The sequence below is a fragment of the Scyliorhinus torazame genome, chromosome 9, assembly GCF_047496885.1.
Source record: "Scyliorhinus torazame isolate Kashiwa2021f chromosome 9, sScyTor2.1, whole genome shotgun sequence".
Lineage (NCBI taxonomy): Eukaryota > Metazoa > Chordata > Chondrichthyes > Carcharhiniformes > Scyliorhinidae > Scyliorhinus > Scyliorhinus torazame.
Window position 1 is genome coordinate 73403685 of NC_092715.1, and position 21934 is coordinate 73425618.

General features: G+C 46.4%; 1 protein-coding gene across 3 annotated transcripts in view; it reads left to right on the forward strand.

Moving 5' to 3' along the window:
• The window catches only part of znf366 (zinc finger protein 366), a 79669-nt gene that overhangs the window by 19195 nt on the left and 38540 nt on the right, over positions 1-21934 (forward strand). For all 3 annotated transcript variants that reach the window (XM_072516137.1, XM_072516138.1, XM_072516139.1), the window contains exon 2: positions 1124-2634. In XM_072516137.1, coding sequence (XP_072372238.1) covers positions 1357-2634 — 1278 coding nt within the window. In that variant the 5' untranslated portion in view covers positions 1124-1356. The remainder of the gene's footprint in view (positions 1-1123; positions 2635-21934) is intronic.

A 21934-nucleotide genomic window follows, 5' to 3' on the forward strand; every position in this document is an offset into this window, starting at 1 on the left:
GCCTGAGTTGACACTTAGTAAAAAAAAACAGAAAGTTCCACCCCTCTACTTTTAAACCTTTCATGATGCTAAAATGCACTCAAGCTCTGTGCTTTAAAGGAAGGATGTCACAAAATATTAAATATTTCCCAATATGAAAGATAACAACAAACTGTCCTTAATAATATTACTTATTGCATTAATTAAGTACGCATATTTATTCAAACATTAAGTTTCGATATTGTGCCACCTTGAAAATCAGATGGTTCAAGTTTAATTTTGCAAGCAAGGATAGCCTGACAAGTGGATTACTCGCATATGGTGATAGGGTGGAGGTGTTGACCTTGGGTAGGGTGCTCTTTCCAAGAGCCGGTGCGGACTCGATGGGCCGAGTGGCCTCCTTCTGCACTGTAAATTCTATGATAATCTACGATTAATCTAGGACAAAGGTTCAGACAACTTTGTGGGCCTAAGGGCCTGTTCAGTGCTGTATTTTTCTATGTTCTATGTTCTATATGTCTCTTGCATTGACTCAACCTGGAGTGTGGACTGGACACTTCTTTGATGCACCGTGAGGCCATAAATAGTCAGATCGTTTCATTTTAAATTTTCTGATCCGAATTTCATTTGTTTTTTATTGTTAGGGTCACAATTTATCTCTCATTGCTGGTAAACAAGGTAACACCTCAGCTATTTTAATCTTAAAAGCACCATTTAAAAGTTTGTATAACAAGACTTAGCATACCCAATTTTTTTTTGTGTGTTACTCCCAGTGTGCACCACGCAAGGAGCTCATGCTGTTTCAAGAAGGAGAACAACGCTGCCTGGTCTCCACCATATTTACACATGATGCCCAATTTCCTCTGCGAAAATAGACTTTATAATAATATTAAAGAGACATGGAGGTGATGTCATAATACTCTTGGTATCTTTACCCAGCTTTTGCAGTTTTGGGTGCATGCCAGTTGTCCACACAGCCATATATAAGTATCCATGGTTGAGATAAGTTACAGGGAGAAATTTGTATCAAAAGGCACAATATGAAATTAAATGAACAGTTTTTCCGCAATTTATTTTTGCTGCTATTACTTGGACTTTCTCAAGTCTTTCTGAGAATAACTGTACTGCTGTTTTCTTCTTCCAGCTCCATTAATGTCACCAATGGTTTTCCCATTGGGAATGTCCTTTTTTTGGAGGAGGAAGATTACACACGCAGGATAAGAAATCCTATGGAAAAGACAATCTGTTGGAGTGGAAAACGGGCTATTGTTTTTCAATCGCCTCTTTTGCGCTCTTGCCCAAGACCCACTTCACCATCAAGATTTTATCCTTGATGTTGTTTTCTCCACTTTAAGGAAAGAAGCTAAGTCAGCATCAATGGAGGTCAAGGCCACTGGTCCATTTGGTGATGACATTCATATTTCCAGAGATTTGAAAGCAATACAGACTTCTCCGCACTTCAGAATCCAGCCTCTCCCACTGACCATTAAACCAAACAAATTTACAGACTTTGGAGATTCTGAATCAGCAATTACATATTCTACAAATGACATATCTACAGCAACTGTAGAAAGATTCACTGCAAGCTCTGAAGGAGGGTCACGGAAGAGGAAAAGTACTCCCACCAAAGTAATTCATACTGTTCAGTCAGAAGGCTTGTCAAACGATATGGATGAACCTGAAGACATCAAAGTAGAATTACCATCACCAAAACCCATGGCTCAAATGATAGACTTGAGTGATGTAGGGTTTCAGCTATTCAGAACCTTTGATCACCTCGGTACCACAGGCTTGAAACATGAGTCGATTAAACAGAATGTAATGTGGCCTACCAGTCCTCTGATGATGCATCCTCCTCGATCATATTTTGCCAATGTCCCTCCAGACTTTATGTTCCCTTTTGTTATGGCACCATCGAATCTGCATTTTAGATATCCTTTTCATCACAATGTTCCTCTCGGGAATCTTAATAGCAGTATCCCGATTAGAGAAGAAAAGAGGAACACAGTTGAGCGGGTCGATGTCAACATTCAAATTGATGACAGTTATTATGTTGATGTGGGTGGCAGTCAGAAACGCTGGCAGTGCCGAATGTGTGATAAGTCCTACACTTCCAAGTACAACCTGGTGACACATATTTTGGGACATAGTGGTATTAAACCTCATGCTTGTTCTCAATGTGGAAAACTCTTCAAGCAGCTGAGCCACCTGCACACTCATATGCTCACACACCAGGGTACCAGACCTCACAAATGTCATGTTTGCCACAAAGCGTTCACCCAAACTAGCCACCTCAAGCGGCATATGATGCAACATAGTGATGTGAAGCCGTATAATTGTGGAATTTGTGGGAGGGGTTTTGCTTATCCAAGTGAGCTCAAAGCACATGAAACAAAGCATGAGAATGGCCGAGACAACATTTGTGTGGAGTGTGGACTTGACTTTCCCACCCTAGCCCAGTTAAAGAGACACCTGACATCTCACCGTGGTCCTACACTGTATCATTGTGATGAATGTGACAAGACTTTCCAATATCCAAGTCAGTTGCAGAATCACATGATGAAACACAAAGATATCCGTCCATATATCTGCACTGAATGTGGGATGGAATTCATTCAACCCCACCACCTCAAGCAACACTCCCTGACTCACAAGGTAGGAATTTTGTGAGAAATAAAAAGGGCATATTTCATTAAAATCTCTCAGAGATTATGACATAAAAGTTAATAAGATAGAAATCTACAGCAGGTGGTCTTTTGCAGGTAAACCTACCTTATGGAAAATGTCTTTTAATGATCTTGTTCATATTTACAATGAATGGAATCTTTTTTAAATAGACAAACACAAGGAGAAGCATGTTTAAGGTATGAGGGGCAAGGGGAAATTGCTCGTGAGCAATAATGCAGACAGCCCCTTTCACATACTGCCTGATTTTGTTTTACTTTGAAGTTAAAGGATTTTGAGACTAAGAACAGAAGGGATAAATAGCAGAGACAGAGAGCAGAATTTAATGCTCTCACCTGTGGCAAATTTGACGGTGGACACTTAATCAGGCGTAAGGGTGAAAGGGCGACGCTGGAGACCGCATCCCCCCCCCACCACCACCATCTAGATTAAATCCGTGCCTAGAAGGACCGTGGATGGCCTTCGTCCCCTGCTGCCAATTGAAGCCTGTATGTGGGCAATTAATACCCTCTTAAGGACCTTATCCTTCATCCTGCCACCATTGATATTAACCCAGTGGTGGTTGAGGGAATTGCCAAGAGAGGAGCATGACAAGTAAATCCTGTCTGAGTTATTTATGGGCTCTTGGGGGTGGGGTTTCCTGGTTCAAAGGCACTCAGTGACTGTTTGAGGGACCCGGCATTGGGAGAGTGGGTGCCCATTGAGTACCACTTCTCTGTCCTTGCTTCCAACCCTGCACCCTGAGCCTCCCACCATCACTTACCTGTGGCATGGTAAAAGCCTCCTTGGTGGCAGTGCCATTTAATAGAACTGCTGGCTTCCAATTGGCCAATAGTTTCTGATAGGTGGGGTCTCTTCCCAGGATCCTCAATTCTGAGGAAGGCCTGTCGCTGTCCAGTTAAGCGCCTGAATAGCACTCAATTCATCTGATCTTTTCTTTTAAAAAAAAATGTTTTTTAGAGTACCCAATTCATTCTTTCAAATTAAGGGGCAATTTGGCGTGGCCAATCCACCTACCTTGCACATCTTTGGGTTGTGGGGGCGAAACCCACGCAAACACGGGGAGAATATGCAAACTCCACATAGAACATAGAACATTACAGTGCAGTACCGGACCTTCGACCCTCAATGTTGCACCGACCTGTGAAACCACTCTAAAGCCCATCTACACTATTCCCTTATCGTCCATATGTCTATCCAATGACCATTTGAATGCCCTTAGTGTTGGCGAGTCCACTACTGTTGCAGGCAGGGCATTCCACACCCTTACTACTCTCTGAGTAAAGAACCTACCTCTGGCATCTGTCTTATATCTATCTCCCCTCAATTTAAAGCTATGTCCCCTCGTGCTAGACGTCACCCAGATCCGGGATCAAACCTGGGACCTCGGCACCGTGAGGCAGCAATGCTAACACTACCCCCATCTGACCTTTTCCAAAAAGAGGCAACTTCCTCTTCCCATTGCCTCGCCAGCCAGTGGATGAGACCTCTGCCTCTTCATCAAATCCAGCCCTGAGCCATAGACAGTCAAGTCAAAACTGGAAAAGGCTGTAAAGTCAATCAGACTTTAGACAAAAATCATCGAAGTATCCTCCTCCACCTTCAGGTACCATGCCCTAAGAGAGCTTTGGTGATCATGGACTTGAATTGCTCCATGACTTGACAAAGTACTGCAGTTGTTTGTCATTGCCTCTTTGAAGTGTAGCTTTCATGGGTTATGAGAAGGGACAGTAATTTTGCTGAAGTTCAGTTATGGGGAAATGTTATTCATTATTTTGTGTTATAATGCGAAGACAAGTTGGACTGTATAAACTAAATGAATCCAACCATAATTGTCACCCTTCATGCTCACTCGTTATGAAATAATGAGTTTTATAGTAGGAACATAGGAAGAGCAGTAGGCTATCCTGCCCATCAAACCTGCTCCACCATTCAAACAGATCATAGCTGATCATTTACCTCTACACTATTTTTCTCCACCACCCTCATATTCATTGATGCCATTAGTATCCAGAAATCTATTGTAATCATCTTATAAGATTCTTGGATCGCTTAGGGAAGTCATGAGCACCCAAGGTCATATCAAAGGCACGGCCATCAACTTGTAATTTTACACAGTAAGAATGACCCTGATACTTACTGAATACAATTGGATTTGTGCTACATTAAGTGGGGCAGCTTTCAATGTGAATTGTCCAACTTGAAGTGCATTGTTCCTTCTCCGTGCAACTGAATACAAATTCCCACGTAAAGATAACTATAAAAATATTTTAATGGCTGAAAGTCACACTACCCAGTTGCATTATTATGTTTGAACACAATGGATCAGATGTTGCTGAAAAATAACAGCATCTGAATGAAGCCTGCCATTATTAATGCAGAAGTTGGTTAGCAATTTATAGAGAGGAAGAGATACCTGTGAACGATGACTCACCACAAATTGAAGTTGTGAATTGTTTTAGGAGATTTTAAAAACTTCAATTTGTAAAAAAAAGTCATACTTTTCCTTCTTGCCTGTTTTTTGCTCTCTATCATAATGCAATCTTTTAGTTTCTTTCTTTATGTCTCACCTATACCTCATTTGACATTGAATTCACCTACTCCAATTCAGCCTCTTTCTGTTTATATCTCAATCCCTTCATCTCATTGGCTAAGGAGGTACACTGTTTGAGCCATTGGACACCAAGATAACAGATGGCCTGTTGTCCTTGGTGCACCGTTATCAGCTCGCATGTCCAGCACAGCTGTGGGCAAAAATGTTTTGAACTCAATTGTGGACAAATAGATTTAACTAACGGGGCATGCTCCAACATATTATGCCTCAATGTCCATTCCAAAACACATGAGGCACATGCACAGACATTCCAGACTTGCACATATTCTGTTCAAGGTCCAAATACCAAATACCACAGTTCAGTTCATTGGAACCATTGTTGCCTATTTTACCTACTGTAAATATGGCAATCAATGAGGTTGCCCTTCTTTATTTGGATATCAACGTTATATATTGCTCATAGTTGCCAGGTATTAGATGATACCACCACAAGGTTCAACCGGATATCGATCAAAGAGTCAAACACCAGTTAGTTCAAGATCAAGGGTACTTTATTTACACACACAATTATCATGCAACATAATCACTACTAGTTAAACTACACCTATCAACTATGACAACCTGTACTTAACTTCAGGCACCCGGGTTAAGTCAGAGGAACAGTGGCCGTTGTTCGAATCTGGGTCTATCGGGTCTGTAGAAGTAACTGCTGCTCAGCTGGGCTCATCCGTCTGGTAGCGGGCGTTGAATTTGAACTTGCTTCTGGTGGTGCTGCAATTGGAAGTAGGTGTTGCCGGAGCGTCAGGTCCAAGAGAGGCTGAACACATGATGGTCTCTCTCTTTATTCTTGGCGAGTTTCGCGCTCTTTTGGACGTTCCTTCAGTTTGGACCCATCTAATTGGGTAATTCTTGATCACTGTGTTCGATTTGAACCAATAAAGTGGCGGGTGTCTTGATGGCTGGGTGTGTCCTAAGCGGTCATTGACCCTGTTGTTTACGCTTCCTGAGTACAGGGAGTGGCGCCGAAATGTCTGGGATTGTATTGGTTGCTCAAGTATCAGTCCTTTGTCTGACAGAGATGGGCCATCAAAATGCTAATCGGCTGGGGGTTTCGATACCGTCTGGATTCTTCGCTCACAAATATACATTCAGGCTCTGAGCCTGCCTGAACCTTGAATTGTCCATTTTTCCCGTTATGCTTTGCGACCGTCCATGTTCCTTATTGTAAGTGGCCATCCCAGATGGCTACAGTCCGTCCTTTTGATCTTCAACGCGAAACGTGAAGGATCCCACTACTGGATCTTCTCCTGTTCTCTGACATGCCGGGTACCCTCAATCAAGGACAGGTTCTATCCTACTCTGTCCTATGGGTCGAAACATTTACCTAAGTTTTCCCTAATACAACACATATCTGTAAATATTCTAAAGGGGCTCTATAACATTCGAACATACATTTCAGTCTCTTGACACAAAAAGGGGAACCTCTAACTGTTCTTAACTAAACTACACTCATGCTGCTATCTAATAACCAAATAACTTATATTATAATACAAAATAAACAATAACAGCATCACATTCCTACTTAACACTAATGCCAATTTCCAGAGAAAGTAACTTTATTAAAAAAATAAACCGCGGGATTTATTAGGGACGAAAAGTTCAGAAAGAGTGTGGGGGTTTGCTGGAGTCCGAGGAAAGGGGCTCTGAGTGTGTCTACTGGAGGGCGGGAGGCTCTCCTTCGCCATTTCTGAAGTCTGATCGTTTGGATGACACTGCAAAGTATGACTATAATCAATAGGGCTTTTACTGTGTATGAAAGGGAATACCATGTGGGGATATCAGTGGCTGTGTCTAATTGTGGTGTAGTGTCCGGGCTAGGGGTGTCGTGTTGGGTGGTCATGTTTAGGGCCTGTGTGGTGAGGGGTGTAGGGGCGGGTAACGTGCGCAACTGTATTGATCCAACAACGATCATGATGCAGATCATCAGGTCCACATTCATCTTGTCTGTATCTTCCTCTGTCTTCTGGTATATTCATATCTTCCTGGGGGTACAAGCATAATATCTGTTATTATCTTGTTGCTTAATATCTCGTTTGTCTGTCTGTTTCTCCTTAACGTCAATTGCCCATTTAGAATCATCACCATAAGTGACTCCCTCATTTTTTTTTTTTTAAAACAACCATTTGGGAGACAAGACATCAGAAAAAAAATTATTCTGTCACAATGCGATCACTCTCGCAGCCTGTGTTTGATGGGCTGAGTGGGTGGACAATTTCTCTGTCCAGTGCAAAATCGTTTCAACCAAGTGTTTCGAACATGTAAGTAGCAGGCGGGGGTTAGCAACCGAAGGGTCGCCGGAAAGGGAATAAAAAGCTGTGGCAAAAGTGCATTCTTTAAACCACAGGTTTAAAAAGAACAGCAAAAGAGTTTCGAAAATAATTCTCCGAATGGGGTGCGTATGAGCCGCGGCAGGGCAAGAATGGGTGGAATCCCCGGGTAGGGCGGTGATCAGTACCATTGCTCCACTACCCGAGCTTGGCTGACAAAATACATAGGAGGTCCTCAGGCATGGCAGGAATAAGTGCCGTTATTCCACTGCCTGAGTGACCTTCCAAGAGCGGTAAGAATATGAGCATATATGGACTTCAGTAAACCTGTGCCTTTAACTGCCATGTGGCGACAGAGGAGTAGTCATAACTGTATCAAGAAATGTGTCTGAGGTCGGCACACAAAGTCGTACAAGAGAGGGAACATTCAACATTAAAAAACAAACTAAAGAAGAAAGCGGGCAGGTTCCATCAGGGAATAGGACACCGTAAATCTCAATCAGTTCCTTTCTCTCATCATCTGGACACCTCAAGGTTCCATTCCAAAAAGGGTCGTAAAGGGGTTAGCATGGTGGGTGTCAGACTCGGAGTCATCACCATCTCCCGGGTGCCAAACTCGTGCCTGGAGTTTCAGTGCCAATTCGGCATGGGCCGATGTGGCGTCCGTCTCATCGTCCCGTGTCAGATGACAGGAATTGTCGCGGTGCCAATGTTTCGTATTCTGTAGGGCGGTAGGGGCAAGGGGGGTGGCGCTATCGTCGGGTGCTGGGTCAGGTTCTGGTAACGGCAAATAGATTGTGTCTGAGGGGCCGAACATATCGTGGTCGGTATCACTGGGGCTGTAGTGATTGGGATCTGGTCTGTGTTTCCATTGTTCGGGAGTATCAAGTCGGTCTGTTGTGCTGTCGCTGTCGCTAGTGGCCGAATCAAGTGTTTGGATGAAATTGGACTCTGGGGGTGGAGTCAAGGTCGTGTCTGTGGATGCGATGTCCTGTCTGGGAGGGATGGATTGGGTTGTCAGTGGGCGGGTCTCCGTTGTCTGCCATTGCCAGTGAGAGGTAGTGTGAGTGGCTGCACTGCGTTCCATAAACCTTAAGCTGGTTTATATGGAACCATCCTGATTTTCCATTTGGATATGTAATCTTATAAACTGAGGGGCTTACTTTGTCGGAAATTGAGTAAGGTCCTGCAAATTTTGGGGAGAGGAATGAACTAGGATTGTACAGGGAGATCATGACTTGCTGACCGACTGTATACTCTGTTGGGTGTACTGTCTTATCAAAGCAGGCCTTACTCTGCTTTCTTCTAGCGCCTAGTCAAACAGCTGTAGCGAGCTATGCTGCTTTAATATTCTCCATCATGTTTTGGACCGCTTTTTCGTGGGTAAGGGCGGTGACTGCAGGGCTGGCCAAATCAAGTCCAAATAAATACTCGGTACATTTCATGGGTCGTCCGGTCATGAGGGTATCGGGGGTGTAACCTATCGAACTCGACACCGTGTTTCTAATAAACATCAGTGCGAATGGGAGCACTGTGTCCCATGTCGTATTATGCTGCTGTACCATATTCCTAAGTGTTGCCTTTAGGGTGCGATTCATGTGTTCCACAATACCGCTGGACTGTGGGTGATAGGCAATGTGAAACTTCTGTTTTATGCTAAAAATCGTCAGGACATTTTTCATAACTCTGCCTGTGAAGTGCGAACCTTGGTCCGACTCAATACTACGGGGAGACCCCATCTAGTAAATATGTGCTCAGTTAAAATTGTTGCCGTGGCTTTGGCCGTGTTTGTTCTTGAAGGGAATGCTTCTACCCATTTTGTGAATGTGTCGATGACGACCAAAACATATTTGTGTCCATTTCTTCGGGGGGGGAGGGGACCAATATAGTCTAACTCCAAGTTTGTCCATGAGCCATTAACAGGGCGGATGTGTCTTAGCTGGCCTTTCTTTGCATATCTGTCCGGGTTGTTCTGGGCGCAAATCAAACAATTCTCAATGTAATGGGTTACGTCGGTTTTCAAATCAGGCCACCAGCAGAGAGGGCTGAGGTGGGCAAGGGTGGATTCTATCCCTTGGTGTCCATCATGGAATTAGCAAATAATCTGGTTCCTATCCGGGGTGGGGGCTACATAAATACCGTCCTTTAAAACGATTCCCTCATGGATTGTTAAAGTATCTTTAAACTTATCATAAGGAGACCGGAAGTCTCCTTTTAAAATTTCCTTTAGCGTCTCATCTTCTTTTTGTGCCTGGGCCAAATCTTGAATGTTGGTCTGTGAGACCTGGACCGTATCTCCTGGGGCACTCTCGGGGGTTTGCCAAACGTGGCCATGTCGTGAGCCTGCTTTTGCTAGGGCATCTGCTTTCACGTTACCGGGTGGGGAGGAACAATGGTGGCTTCTAACTTTTATGATTCCGTGTTTTCTACCTTTCGCTGTCTGGAGAATGTGTTTGAGTAATGGCGCTGAGGGTAGGGGTTTTCCATCAGCGGATATAAATCCTCTAGATTCCCACAAGGGCAGGAATTCTATCAAGCTGTTGCAGACATCCAAACTGTCTGAATATATGTCTGCTGGGGTCGGGAACGAATCTGGGTGTTGCACAATGTAAGCGATGGCTGCTAACTCGGCTGCCTGCGAACCTAAATGTCCAGGCAACTTTAATGAGATTTCCTCTAAAGCGCGTCCCTGCGCATCCTCTACATAAATTCCACATCCTGTGATTCTTTTTCCATCTAGAAGTGTGGAGGAGCCATCTACATAAATTTTTAGAGATGTGTCTGTGGGCTGGGTTCTCTGTGGTCGGAAGCCTGTCTTTTTCGGCACCGATTTGGGAACAAAGGGGCCTGTGTTGTGCTTGGAGGCAATGATCTCGCACTCATGTGGGGTTCCTGCATAGTGTAAATTGTCGGCCAGAAACGTGTGCGTCTTTGTCCGTTTTACCGTAATGTCGCTTCCTTGTACGGGTAGGGTCCAGCGTGCTGCACAAATTTGGCTTACTGTGCCGTCTTTTCGTCTACCATCTAATAAAAGTTGTGTCAGGATGTGCTCGATCAAAATGGTTACGGGGTTGAGTCCTGTTATGTATGAGAAGTATTGTACAGCCCAAAAATCTGCGAGCAGGTGCCTTTCGCAGGCTGAAAATCCCTGCTCTACTGGATCTAAAGCTCGTGAGGCATAGGCTACGGGTCCTAAACGATCGTGCCTTTCCTGTAGGAGTACGGCCGAAAGGGTTCGGTCAGTGGTCGCTACCTCTATCGCGTATGGGAGTGTGGATCTGGGGCCTGAAAAGCGGGGGCTGTGCTTAGGGCGCGTTTCAATGCATCTACGGCATCCATGTGCTGTGGAAGCTATTTCCATGGGGCCTGTTTCTTAAGGAGCTCGGAAAGCGGGGCTGCTTTTGTTGCTGAAACGATCTATGTGGTTCCTGCAGTACCGACCAGTCTTAAAAATGATCGGAGTGCTGTAACATTTTGGGGCAAGGGCAATTTTACAATTGAATCTATCCATTTCTGTTCTATCTCACTCTTAACATGCGTGATGACCGTACCTAAATAAGTGACCATTTCCTGGAGAATTTGGGCTTTTTGGGGGTTAATTTTGCATCAAATTTCTTTGAGGAGTCCTAATAGTTCCAAAAGAAGTGAAATGTGCTCTTCCTTGGTGTCAGTCTGTAGGAGCAAATCGTCCACATACTGAACGAGGCATTCAGATCGGGAAAATTTTGATAATTCGTTCGCCAATTGTCTGTGAAAATGGAGAGAGAGTTGTGGAAGCCTTGTGGAAGGCACGTCCACATGTACTGCTGTCCCTGGAAAGTGAAGGAAAATGTTACTGGCATGCTTTGTCCAGTGGAATGTACCAAAAGCCAATGCTAATGTCCAAAACCGTGAAATATTTTGACTGAAGTCCCTGTTTTAACATGGTCTCGGGACTCGTGGCAACGGTGGGGGCTGTTAACGGAGTCACTTTGTTTAATTCCCTATAAGTGATGGTCAGTCGCCATGACCCATCTGGTTTCCTTACGGGCCAAATCGGGGCATTGTTCGTTGATGCTACTGGCTGAATTACTCCTTTGTTCAATAAACTTTGGATTACGTTGGCTATCTCTCCCTCGGTTTGCTGTGGAAAGCCGTATTGTTTTGGGGCTTAGGATCGGGACCTGTAATGTTGACCACTCCTGGGATTTTACTGCAATCGTGCTTGTGCTGAGCAAACGATGCTTTGTGTCTTTTCAAGACTTCTTTAACTGTTTTGTCTGTGGTAATGGTTTGTGGATCAAACCAGTCCTCTCCCACTGAGCTAATCCTGTGTTCGTAGTCTCTCACTGTGAGCGTGACTGGGGCTCGTGCTGCTCTAGCCATTTTCCACACACATTTATTTACGGGGTCGAAAGAAAGGTTGTGTGAGCTCATAAAATCTATTCCCAAGATGTGCTCTGCTGTCTGGTTTAAATCTACCAAAACGACTGAGTGTTTTGTTTTAATGTTGCCGATCTGGATATCCACAGAGGCTGTAATGTGTCCCTGCTGGAGGTGACCTGTAAAGCCACTATGAGTAATGGTGTCTGTAGTGGGCCATGTATCTCGCTGGTACATCGTGGAGGAGTTTAACGTGGTTCGGGACCCTCCTGTGTCCCAAAGGAACTCTACTGGGTGTCCCCAGACTGTGCCTGCAACTACCGGTCTTCTGGAATTATCCCAAAGTGTGTCGCAGACCCAAGTTGGGGAGTCCGAACACTGTCAACCAGTGCCATTTATGGCCAAATTATCTGATCGGGCGCTAACGCTGTGGATGGGTCTGGCATTGTTCCTAGGCGGGGCATTTGTGGGCTGATTCCGTTGCTGTTTCGGGAGGGCATTGCATTCTCAGGCGTAATGTCCCTCGTGCCCGCGATTGTAGCATCCCTGCACTTTCGGGTGCTGTGTGTTACTTCTGCCTTCATTTACCCATGTGGGGTCTTGGTGTGCCCTGACTGGATTCATGTTGGCGTCTATTCTTTCTTGGTCTGTCTTTTTCTGTAGGGACTGTTCCCACACTCTAGATAATTGCTTCAGTACCCACACTTCATTGTGTGCCAGGTCTGACGGGTCGTAATTCGCACATGCCTTTTGTCCTGCCTCTGTGGCGTGGGAGACTAGAATACGGGCCAATTTGGCCGTATTGTCTGCCGATAAACGGGCGCGGGCTAAATCACCGAATGCTGCAGTGAAGTGGATCCAGAGGCGTCCAGTAAATGCTGTTGGGTGCTCTCCCTTTTTCTGTCTGCACCGGTTGAGTCCTTTTACCGGATCTCCTCTATTGTAACCAATGGCGTCTAAGATGGCTGTTTTCATATCTTGGAGGCTACCTCCTCCTATATTTTGTGGGTCGGGAAGGGCTGAACTAACCGACGGGTCAAGGCTCATCACTATGAGCTTTACTTCTTCCTGCTCGTCCAGACTGTACATGAGGGTCTGTTGCCTAACTCATTCAAAAAAGTGGTGTGGATCTGACGTGGGGTGGAAAATCTCAATTTTATCATGGGCATCTCTTAACTGGGTGATGGTTAATGGGGTTGTATACACAAAATCGGGTTGGTCTTCTGTTGTTACTCTACGCTGCGTGGTGATGGGATTCATTGGGTTGGGTTCTGCCTGTGCAGTCGGTGGTGCGGGTGCTTTCCTTTTCGGGGCATGGGGGGGCTCTATTATGACTTTCTGTCTCGTTCACATATCGATGGGCCATTTCACTAAGTTCCTGCCAATCGGGGCCATCTTCCTGATCTAACTGTGGGCCAAAGGTATCTCTGAACCCATTCTGAACGGATACCAGTGATTGCAATCTTGCAATTTGCTGCCTGCACTTGGCGTGGTCCACCGAACTCTGCCTCTGTTCCGTGGTGGAACTGTGGAGTGCTCGGAGGGCTGCCTTTAAATCCTCACATTGTTTTCTCAACTGTTCTGCTCGGTTTTCTGTTTCTTCTCTTACCAAAACCGCATGTTGCGTGTCCTTGTAGGCCTTATCGTATTGAATCTGAAAGCTACTTAGGTGGGCGAGACAAGATTGATGTGCCCGTTTTACATCAGCCATCTCCTTGTCCTTTGCCGCTAGCTGCTCTCGGAGTTGCTCGTTTAATCTCTCACACTCGCTAACATTTCCCTCTCTACTCCTTCTCCTCAAGCTGTCTACGGAGTGTCTTCACGACCTCCTCTGTGCCTCGCAATTGTGCCAGGCAGGACACGATTGCCATCGGCTTACGAACTCTACTCAAATTCTTCTTGTGGATCTTGGTCAGGCTGTCCCACCAAGTTTGTCCTACGCTACCAGGCCCTGTTTCCTCATCGCACAAAACTCAGACCATCCTTTCCCCTTTAGGTATTTCCTAATCTCTTCTCCCCATATGGGACACTGTTCTGCTCTGTTGGTCGCTGTGACCTCGGGCTCTTGTGGATGCAGAAGGCGTTCCATTGCCTTCATTGCCATCTCTACTATTATCTCTGCTTCTACCGGGAATTTGGAACAAGGGGGAATAAAGCGGTGGTGCAAACACGGGTACGGCTCAAGCTATTTTCCGGTTTATGCAACTCCCGAAAGTGTCACGCAACAAAATCTATTAGGTTACCTTATATCCCTTGTTAGTACGCATGCATATTACACACTTCCAAATTTTGGAGGTTTGATCAATACTGGTCTTACGCTTGTGGTTTCTTTTACTTTGCCAAATTGGATTTCTGATTCAAACGTTTTGTGGGTTCTCTCGGAGTGACACAGTCACTTCTGGGTCGAGTCCCGTCAGATGTCGCCAATAACTGTTGCCTTTTTTACCTACTATAAATATAGCAATCAATGAGGTTGCCCTTCTTTCTTTGGATATCGATATTACATTGCTCAGAGTCGCCAGGTATCAAATGATACCACCACAAGGTTCAACCGGATATCGATCAAAGAGCCAAACACCAGTTAGTTAGTTCAAGGTCAAGGGTACTTTATTTACACACAATAATCATGCAACATAAACACTACTAGTTAAACTACACCTATCAACTATGACAACCTGTACTTAACTTTAGGCACCCATCTTAGGTCAGAGGAACAGTGGCCGTTGTTCGAATCTGGGTCTATCGGGTCTGGAGAAGTAACTGCTGCTCAGCTGGGCTCATCTGTCTCGCAGCAGGCGTTGAACTTGAACTTGCTTCTGGTGGTGCTGCAATTGGAAGTAGACATTGCCGGAGCATCAGGTCCAAGAGAGGCTGAACACATGATGGTCTCTCTCTTTATCCTTGGGGCGTTTCACGCTCTTTTGGGCGGTGTTTCGGTTTGGACCCATCTAATTGGGTAATTCTTGATCACTGTGTTCGATTTGAACCAATAAAGGGGCGGGTGCCTTGATGGCTGGGTGTGTCCTAAGCGGTCATTGACCCTGTTGTTTACGTTTCCTGAGTACAGGGAGTGGTGCCGAAATGTCTGGGATTGTATCGGTTGCTCAAGTATCAGTCTTTTGTCTGGTGGAGATGGGCCATCAAAATGCTAATCGGTTGGGGGTTTCGATGCCGTCTGGATTCTTCGCTCACAAATATACATTCAGGCTCTGAGCCTGCCTGAACCTTGCATTGTCCATTTTTCCCGTTATGCTTTGCGACCGTCCATGTTCTTTATTGTAAGTGGCCATCCCAGATGGCTACACCATGAACAAAGCTTGCCAACCCCCAAACTCCATCTCACTCTCATTGACTGAAGCCCCATGTTGGGAGTCTCAGTGTACAATTTTCACTCTATGTGACCAAATTCAAAAAGCAACCATGCCTGATTTTCAAAATCTCCAGTATTTAGACTCCTGCTTAGGGCTAATAATTGGATTTTATCTCCACTGATTGAAGTAATTGGTCCTGAAATCCTCTAGCTATTCAGAATACTCCTGCTGCAAATTCTGTCAGAATGACTGTAAACTACACCAAAGTCAGATTACACTGGACCCTGGTTTCCCTCCGGTTTCCCCTTTGATCTGTTTGAAATCGAGGGAGCGATTCAGCGGACTTGAGTTAAAGTCATCTTTCGCAGATGATGCGTGTCCATCATCTTTCGTAGCTGTAAAGATGCCAACTGCACTTACAGGATTTAATCACCATCCTCAACATTTGCTGAGTCTACAATGTTTTTCCCATTAAAACCCATGTTTATATTTGGAGAAAGATAGGTTCATGGATATAAATCATACAATGTTATCTTTAATAGTAAGATTCTTACTGTCCTTTTAACTTGAAAAGTAATTATGTACAAAAAAGAATGTTCTTTCCTTATGCACCCTCCCCTGACTGATAACCCGTTACATTCATCATTTCCTCCTCAGTTTAAAAAGCAGAACAGTGCAGCTCAAAGAGATCGCCGTGGATTGTTTTTTTTGTTGCTCAGCCTGCTACTGAACATACATGAACACAACAGGAAAGGACTCCGCCCCTTGTAGTTAACCCCTCGAGATTGGGGCTGCTTTCCCTCTAGAGGGTCATAGCTACCAGCAATTGACAAAAGAAAAGTTGAGGAAGTTGACTGAAAGAGGACAGGATATAAACATGCCTGCAAGCTTGGTAGATAGAACGAACATAGCACCTCTGCTAAGTCCGCAGCAGGAAGAGGAAAGCAGCTGGTGCTGAGATGTCTTCAAATTGTTTTGCCTTTTGGTGTTCATTACAAATTCTTTACAGGCTTCAGCTTCCATCATTATTTGCGTGTTTCTTTCATTTCTGGTGTAATTCTGCACAGACAAAATTATGAAACCAGTTAAATTAATGTTGTTAGATACTTCTGCTGTAAATGTGGTACACTATACTAAATCACTACAAACACAATGTGGAGATATCAGCCTCCTCTCCTCTCTTACCTCCTAAAGGGATTGGCTGTATACTTGAAAAGGGGCTCTGGGGAAAGAACTGGATTACAGGGTTAATTGAACAGCCCTTCCAAAGAGGTGGTACTGATATGATAGGTATAATAGCCTCCTTCTGTGCTGTAATATTCTACAATTAATTTCTTCGCATCTATGCAAAATGTGAATATGGTCTTAAATGAGACAGCACACCAATCAGACTTGACTGATAAAGGTCAAATAATGTTTGCACTCGACAAGAGCCAAGTCAACAATCATTTCCAAGAGAAAGTCTAACCATCCTCCCTTGACATTCAAAGACATTACCATTGACAAACCCCCCACCATCAATATCCTGAGGTCTCCACTGACCAGAAATTCAACTGAATCAGTGACATAAATTCCTTGGCTATTGCAGCTGGTCCAAGGCTAGGAACCTGGCAGTGAGAGGCTCACCTCTTGGCTCCTCAAAGCCTCTTTTAAAAAAAAATATATATATTTTATTCAAAATTTTTGGCCAACCATGACAGTACATTGTGTATCCTTTACACAGTAATATAACAATATAAATAACAATGGCCAGTTTTAAGCAAGAAATAAATAATATATAAACAACATCAAAATTAAAAATCAAAACTAAATGGCAACTGCCTTGACCCAAATAAATACTCTCCATAAATACAATTCAACAGTCCAATATACAATTACCTATAACAACAACCTATACATATTATACATGTACACTAACATCCCTGAGAGTCCTTCTGGTTCCTCCCCCCCCCCCCCCCCCCCCCCGGGTTGCTGCTGCTGTCTTCTTCTTTTCCATTCCCTCTATCTTTCTGTGAGGTATTCGACGAACGGTTGCCACCGCCTGGTGAACCCTTGAGCCGATCCCCTTAGGACGAACTTAATCCGTTCCAACTTTATAAACCCTGCCATGTCATTTATCCAGGTCTCCACACCCGGGGGCTTGGCTTCCTTCCACATCAAAAGTATCCTGCGCCGGGCTACTAGGGACACAAAGGCCAAAACATCAGCCTCTTTCGCCTCCTGCACTCCCGGCTCCTCTGCAACCCCGAATATAGCCAACCCCCAGCTTGGTTCGACCTGGACCCCCACCACCTTCGAAAGCACCTTTGTCACCCCCACCCAAAACCCCTGTAGTGCCGGACATGACCAGAACATGTGGGTGTGATTCGCTGGGCTTCTCGAGCATCTCGCACACCTATCCTCTACTCCAAAAAATTTACTGAGCCGTGCTCCAGTCATATGCGCCCTGTGTAACACCTTAAATTGTATCAGGCTTAGCCTGGCACACGAGGACGATGAGTTTACCCTACTTAGGGCATCAGCCCACAGCCCCTCCTCAATCTCCTCCCCCAGCTCCTCTTCCCATTTCCCTTTCAGCTCATCTACCATAATCTCCCCCTCGTCCCTCATTTCCCTATATATATCTGGTACCTTACCGTCCCCCACCCATGTCTTTGAGATCACTCTGTCCTGCGCCTCCTGCGTCGGGAGCTGCGGGAATTCCCTCACCTGTTGCCTCGCAAAAGCCCTGAGTTGCATATACCGGAATACATTCCCTTGGGGCAACCCATATTTTTCGGTCAGCGCTCCCAGACTTGCAAACGTCCCATCGACAAACAGATCTCTCAATTGTGTTACTCCTGCTCTTTGCCATGTTCCAAATCCCCCATCCATTCTCCCCGGAGCAAACCTATGGTTATTTCTTATCGGGGACCACTCCGAGGCTCCCGTCTTACCCCTATGCCGTCTCCACTGCCCCCAGATTTTCAGAGTAGCCACCACCACCGGGCTTGTGGTGTATTTCTTCGGTGAGAACGGCAACGGCGCCATCACCATAGCTTGTAGGCTAGTCCCCCTGCAGGACGCCCTCTCCAATCTCTTCCACGCCGCTCCCTCCTCTTCTCCCATCCACTTGCATACCATTGAGATATTGGCGGCCCAGTAGTACTCACTTAGGCTCGGTAGTGCCAGTCCCCCCCTATCCCTACTACGCTGCAAAAATCCCCTCCTCACTCTCGGGGTCTTCCCGGCCCACACAAAACTCATTATTCTTCTCAATCCTTTTGAAAAAAGCCTTCGTGATCACCACCGGGAGGCACTGAAACACAAAAAGGAATCTCGGGAGGACCACCATTTTAACCGCCTGCACCCTCCCTGCCAGTGACAGGGATACCATGTCCCATCTCTTGAAGTCCTCCTCCATCTGTTCCACCAACCGCGTTAAATTTAACCTGTGCAATGTACCCCAATTCTTGGCTTTCTGGATCCCCAAGTAGCGAAAGTCCCTTGTTACCTTCCTCAGCGGTAAGTCCTCTATTTCTCTGCTCTGCCCCCCTGGATGCACCACAAACAACTCACTTTTCCCCATGTTCAGTTTATATCCTGAAAATTCTCCAAACTCCCCAAGTATCTGCATTATCTCTGGCATCCGCTCCGCCGGGTCCGCCACATACAACAACAAATCGTCCGCATACAGAGATACCCGGTGTTCTTCTCCTCCCCTGAGTACTCCCCTCCACTTCCTGGATCCCCTCAATGCTATTGCCAGGGGCTCAATCGCCAGTGCAAACAATAATGGGGACAGAGGACATCCCTGCCTCGTCCCTCTATGGAGCCGAAAATATGCAGACCCCCATCCATTCGTGACCACGCTCGCCATCGGGGCCCTATACAGCAGCTGTACCCATCTAATATACTCATCTCCAAAGCCAAATCTCCTCAACACCTCCCACAAATAATCCCACTCCACTCTATCAAATGCTTTCTCGGCATCCATCGCCACCACTATCTCCGCTTCCCCCTCTGGTGGGGGCATCATCATTACCCCTAGCAGCCTCCGTATATTCGTATTCAGCTGTCTCCCCTTCACAAACCAAGTTTGGTCCTCATGGACCACCCCCGGGACACAATCCTCTATCCTCATTGCCATTACCTTGGCCAGAATCTTAGCGTCTACATTCAGGAGGGAAATAGGCCTATAGGACCCACATTGCAGCGGGTCTTTTTCTTTCTTTAGGAGAAGCGACATTGTTGCCTCTGACATAGTCGGGGGCAGCTGTCCCCTTTCCCTCGCCTCATTAAAGGTTCTCATCAGTAGCGGGGCGAGCAAGTCCACATATTTCCTGTAAAATTCAACTGGGAATCCATCCGGTCCCGGAGCCTTCCCCGCCTGCATGCTCCTAATTCCTTTCACTACTTCCTCCATTTCGATCTGTGCTCCCAGTCCCACCCTCTCCTGCTCCTCCACCTTAGGAAATTCCAGCTGGTCCAGAAAACACATCATTCTCTCCTTCCAATCCGGGGGCTGAGCTTCATATAATCTTTCATAGAATGCCTTGAACGCTCCATTCACTCTCTCCGCTCCCCGCTCCATCTCTCCCTCCTCATCCCTCACTCCCCCTATTTCCCTCGCTGCTCCCCTTTTCCTCAATTGGTGGGCCAGCAACCTGCTCGCCTTCTCCCCATATTCGTATTGTACACCCTGTGCCTTCCTCCACTGTGCCTCTGCAGTACCCGTAGTCAGCAAATCAAATTCTACATGTAGCCTTTGCCTTTCCCTGTACAGTCCCTCCTCCGGTGCCTCCGCATATTGCCTGTCCACCCTCAGAAGTTCTTGCAGCAACCGCTCCCGTTCCCTACTCTCCTGCTTTCCTTTATGTGCCCTGATTGATATCAGCTCCCCTCTAACCACTGCCTTCAGCGCCTCCCAGACCACTCCCACCTGGACCTCCCCATTATCATTGAGTTCCAAGTACTTTTCAATACACCCACTCACCCTTAGACACACCCCCTCATCCGACATTAGTCCCATGTCCATTCTCCAGGGTGGACGCCGTTCTTTTTCCTCCCCTATCTCCAAGTCCACCCAATGTGGAGCGTGATCCGAGATAGCTATAGCCATATACTCCGTCCCCCTCACCTTCGGGATCAACGCCCTTCCCAAAACAAAAAAGTCTATTCGTGAATAAACTTGTGGACATAGGAGAAAAACGAAAACTCCTTACTCCTAGGTCTACTAAATCTCCATGGGTCTACTCCTCCCATCTGCTCCATAAAGTCTTTAAGCACCTTGGCTGCTGCCGGCCTCCTTCCAGTCCTGGACCTCGATCTGTCCAGTCCTGGTTCCAGCACCGTGTTAAAATCTCCACCCATTACCAACTTCCCCACCTCTAGGTCCGGGATACGTCCTAACATGCGCCTCATAAAGTTGGCATCATCCCAGTTCGGGGCATATACGTTCACTAAGACCATTGCCTCCCCCTGTAATTTGCCACTCACCATCACGTATCTGCCCCCACTATCCGCCACTATGGTCTTTGCCTCAAACATTACCCGCTTCCCCACTAATATAGCCACCCCCCTGTTTTTCGCATCTAGCCCCGAATGAAACACCTGCCCCACCCATCCTTTGCGTAGTCTAACCTGGTCTATCAGTTTCAAATGCGTCTCCTGTAACATAACCACATCTGCCTTAAGTTTCTTTAGGTGTGCGAGTACCCGTGCCCTCTTTATCGGCCCGTTCAGCCCTCTCACATTCCACGTGATCAGCCGGGTTGGGGGGCTCTTTACCCCACCCCCCTTGTCGATTAGCCATTCCCTTTTACCCAGCTCCTCACCCGGTTCCCACGCAGCTGTGTCCCCCCAGGCGGTGCCCCCCCGCCCCGCCCACCCCACCCCATACCAGCTCCCCCTTCTCCCCAGCAGCAGCAACCCAGTAAATCCCCCCCTCCCACCCCCCCCGCTAGATCCCCCACTAGCGTAGTTACACCCCCCATGTTGCTCCCAGAAGTCAGCAAACTCTGGCCAACCTCGGCTTTCCCCCGTGTCCTCGGCTCGCACCGTGCGACGCCCCCTCCTTCCTGCTTCCCTATTCCCGCCATAATTATCATAGCGCGGGAACAAAGCCCGCGCTTCCCTTTTGGCCCCGCCCCAATGGCCAACGCCCCCAACTCCTCCACCTCCCTTCCTCCCTCCCCCACAACCTGTGGAAGAGAGAAAAGTTACCGGGTCGCAGGATTAATAACATAAAAATCATCTCTCCCCTCTTTTTCCCCCCTCTTCGCCCCCCATATTCGCCCCACCACTTTGTCTCAAACGTTCTTTTTTAATAACCCACTCATTCCAATTTCTCTTCAACAATAAATGTCCACGCCTCATCCGCCGTTTCAAAGTAGTGGTGCTTCCCTTGATATGTGACCCACAGTCTTGCCGGCTGCAGCATTCCAAATTTGATCTTCTTTTTATGAAGCACCGCCTTGGCCCGATTAAAGCTCGCCCTCCTTCTCGCCACCTCCAGTCTTGATATACGCGGATCACCGCGTTCTCCCATCTGCTGCTCCGACTTTTCTTTGCCCATCTTAGGACCATCTCTCTGTCCTTAAAACGGAGGAATCTCACCACTATGGCTCGAGGAATTTCTCCAGCCCTCGGTCTTCGCGCCATAACTCAATAGGCTCCCTCCACCTCCAGCGGACCCGTCGGGGCCTCCGATCCCATAAACGAGTGCAGCATCGTGC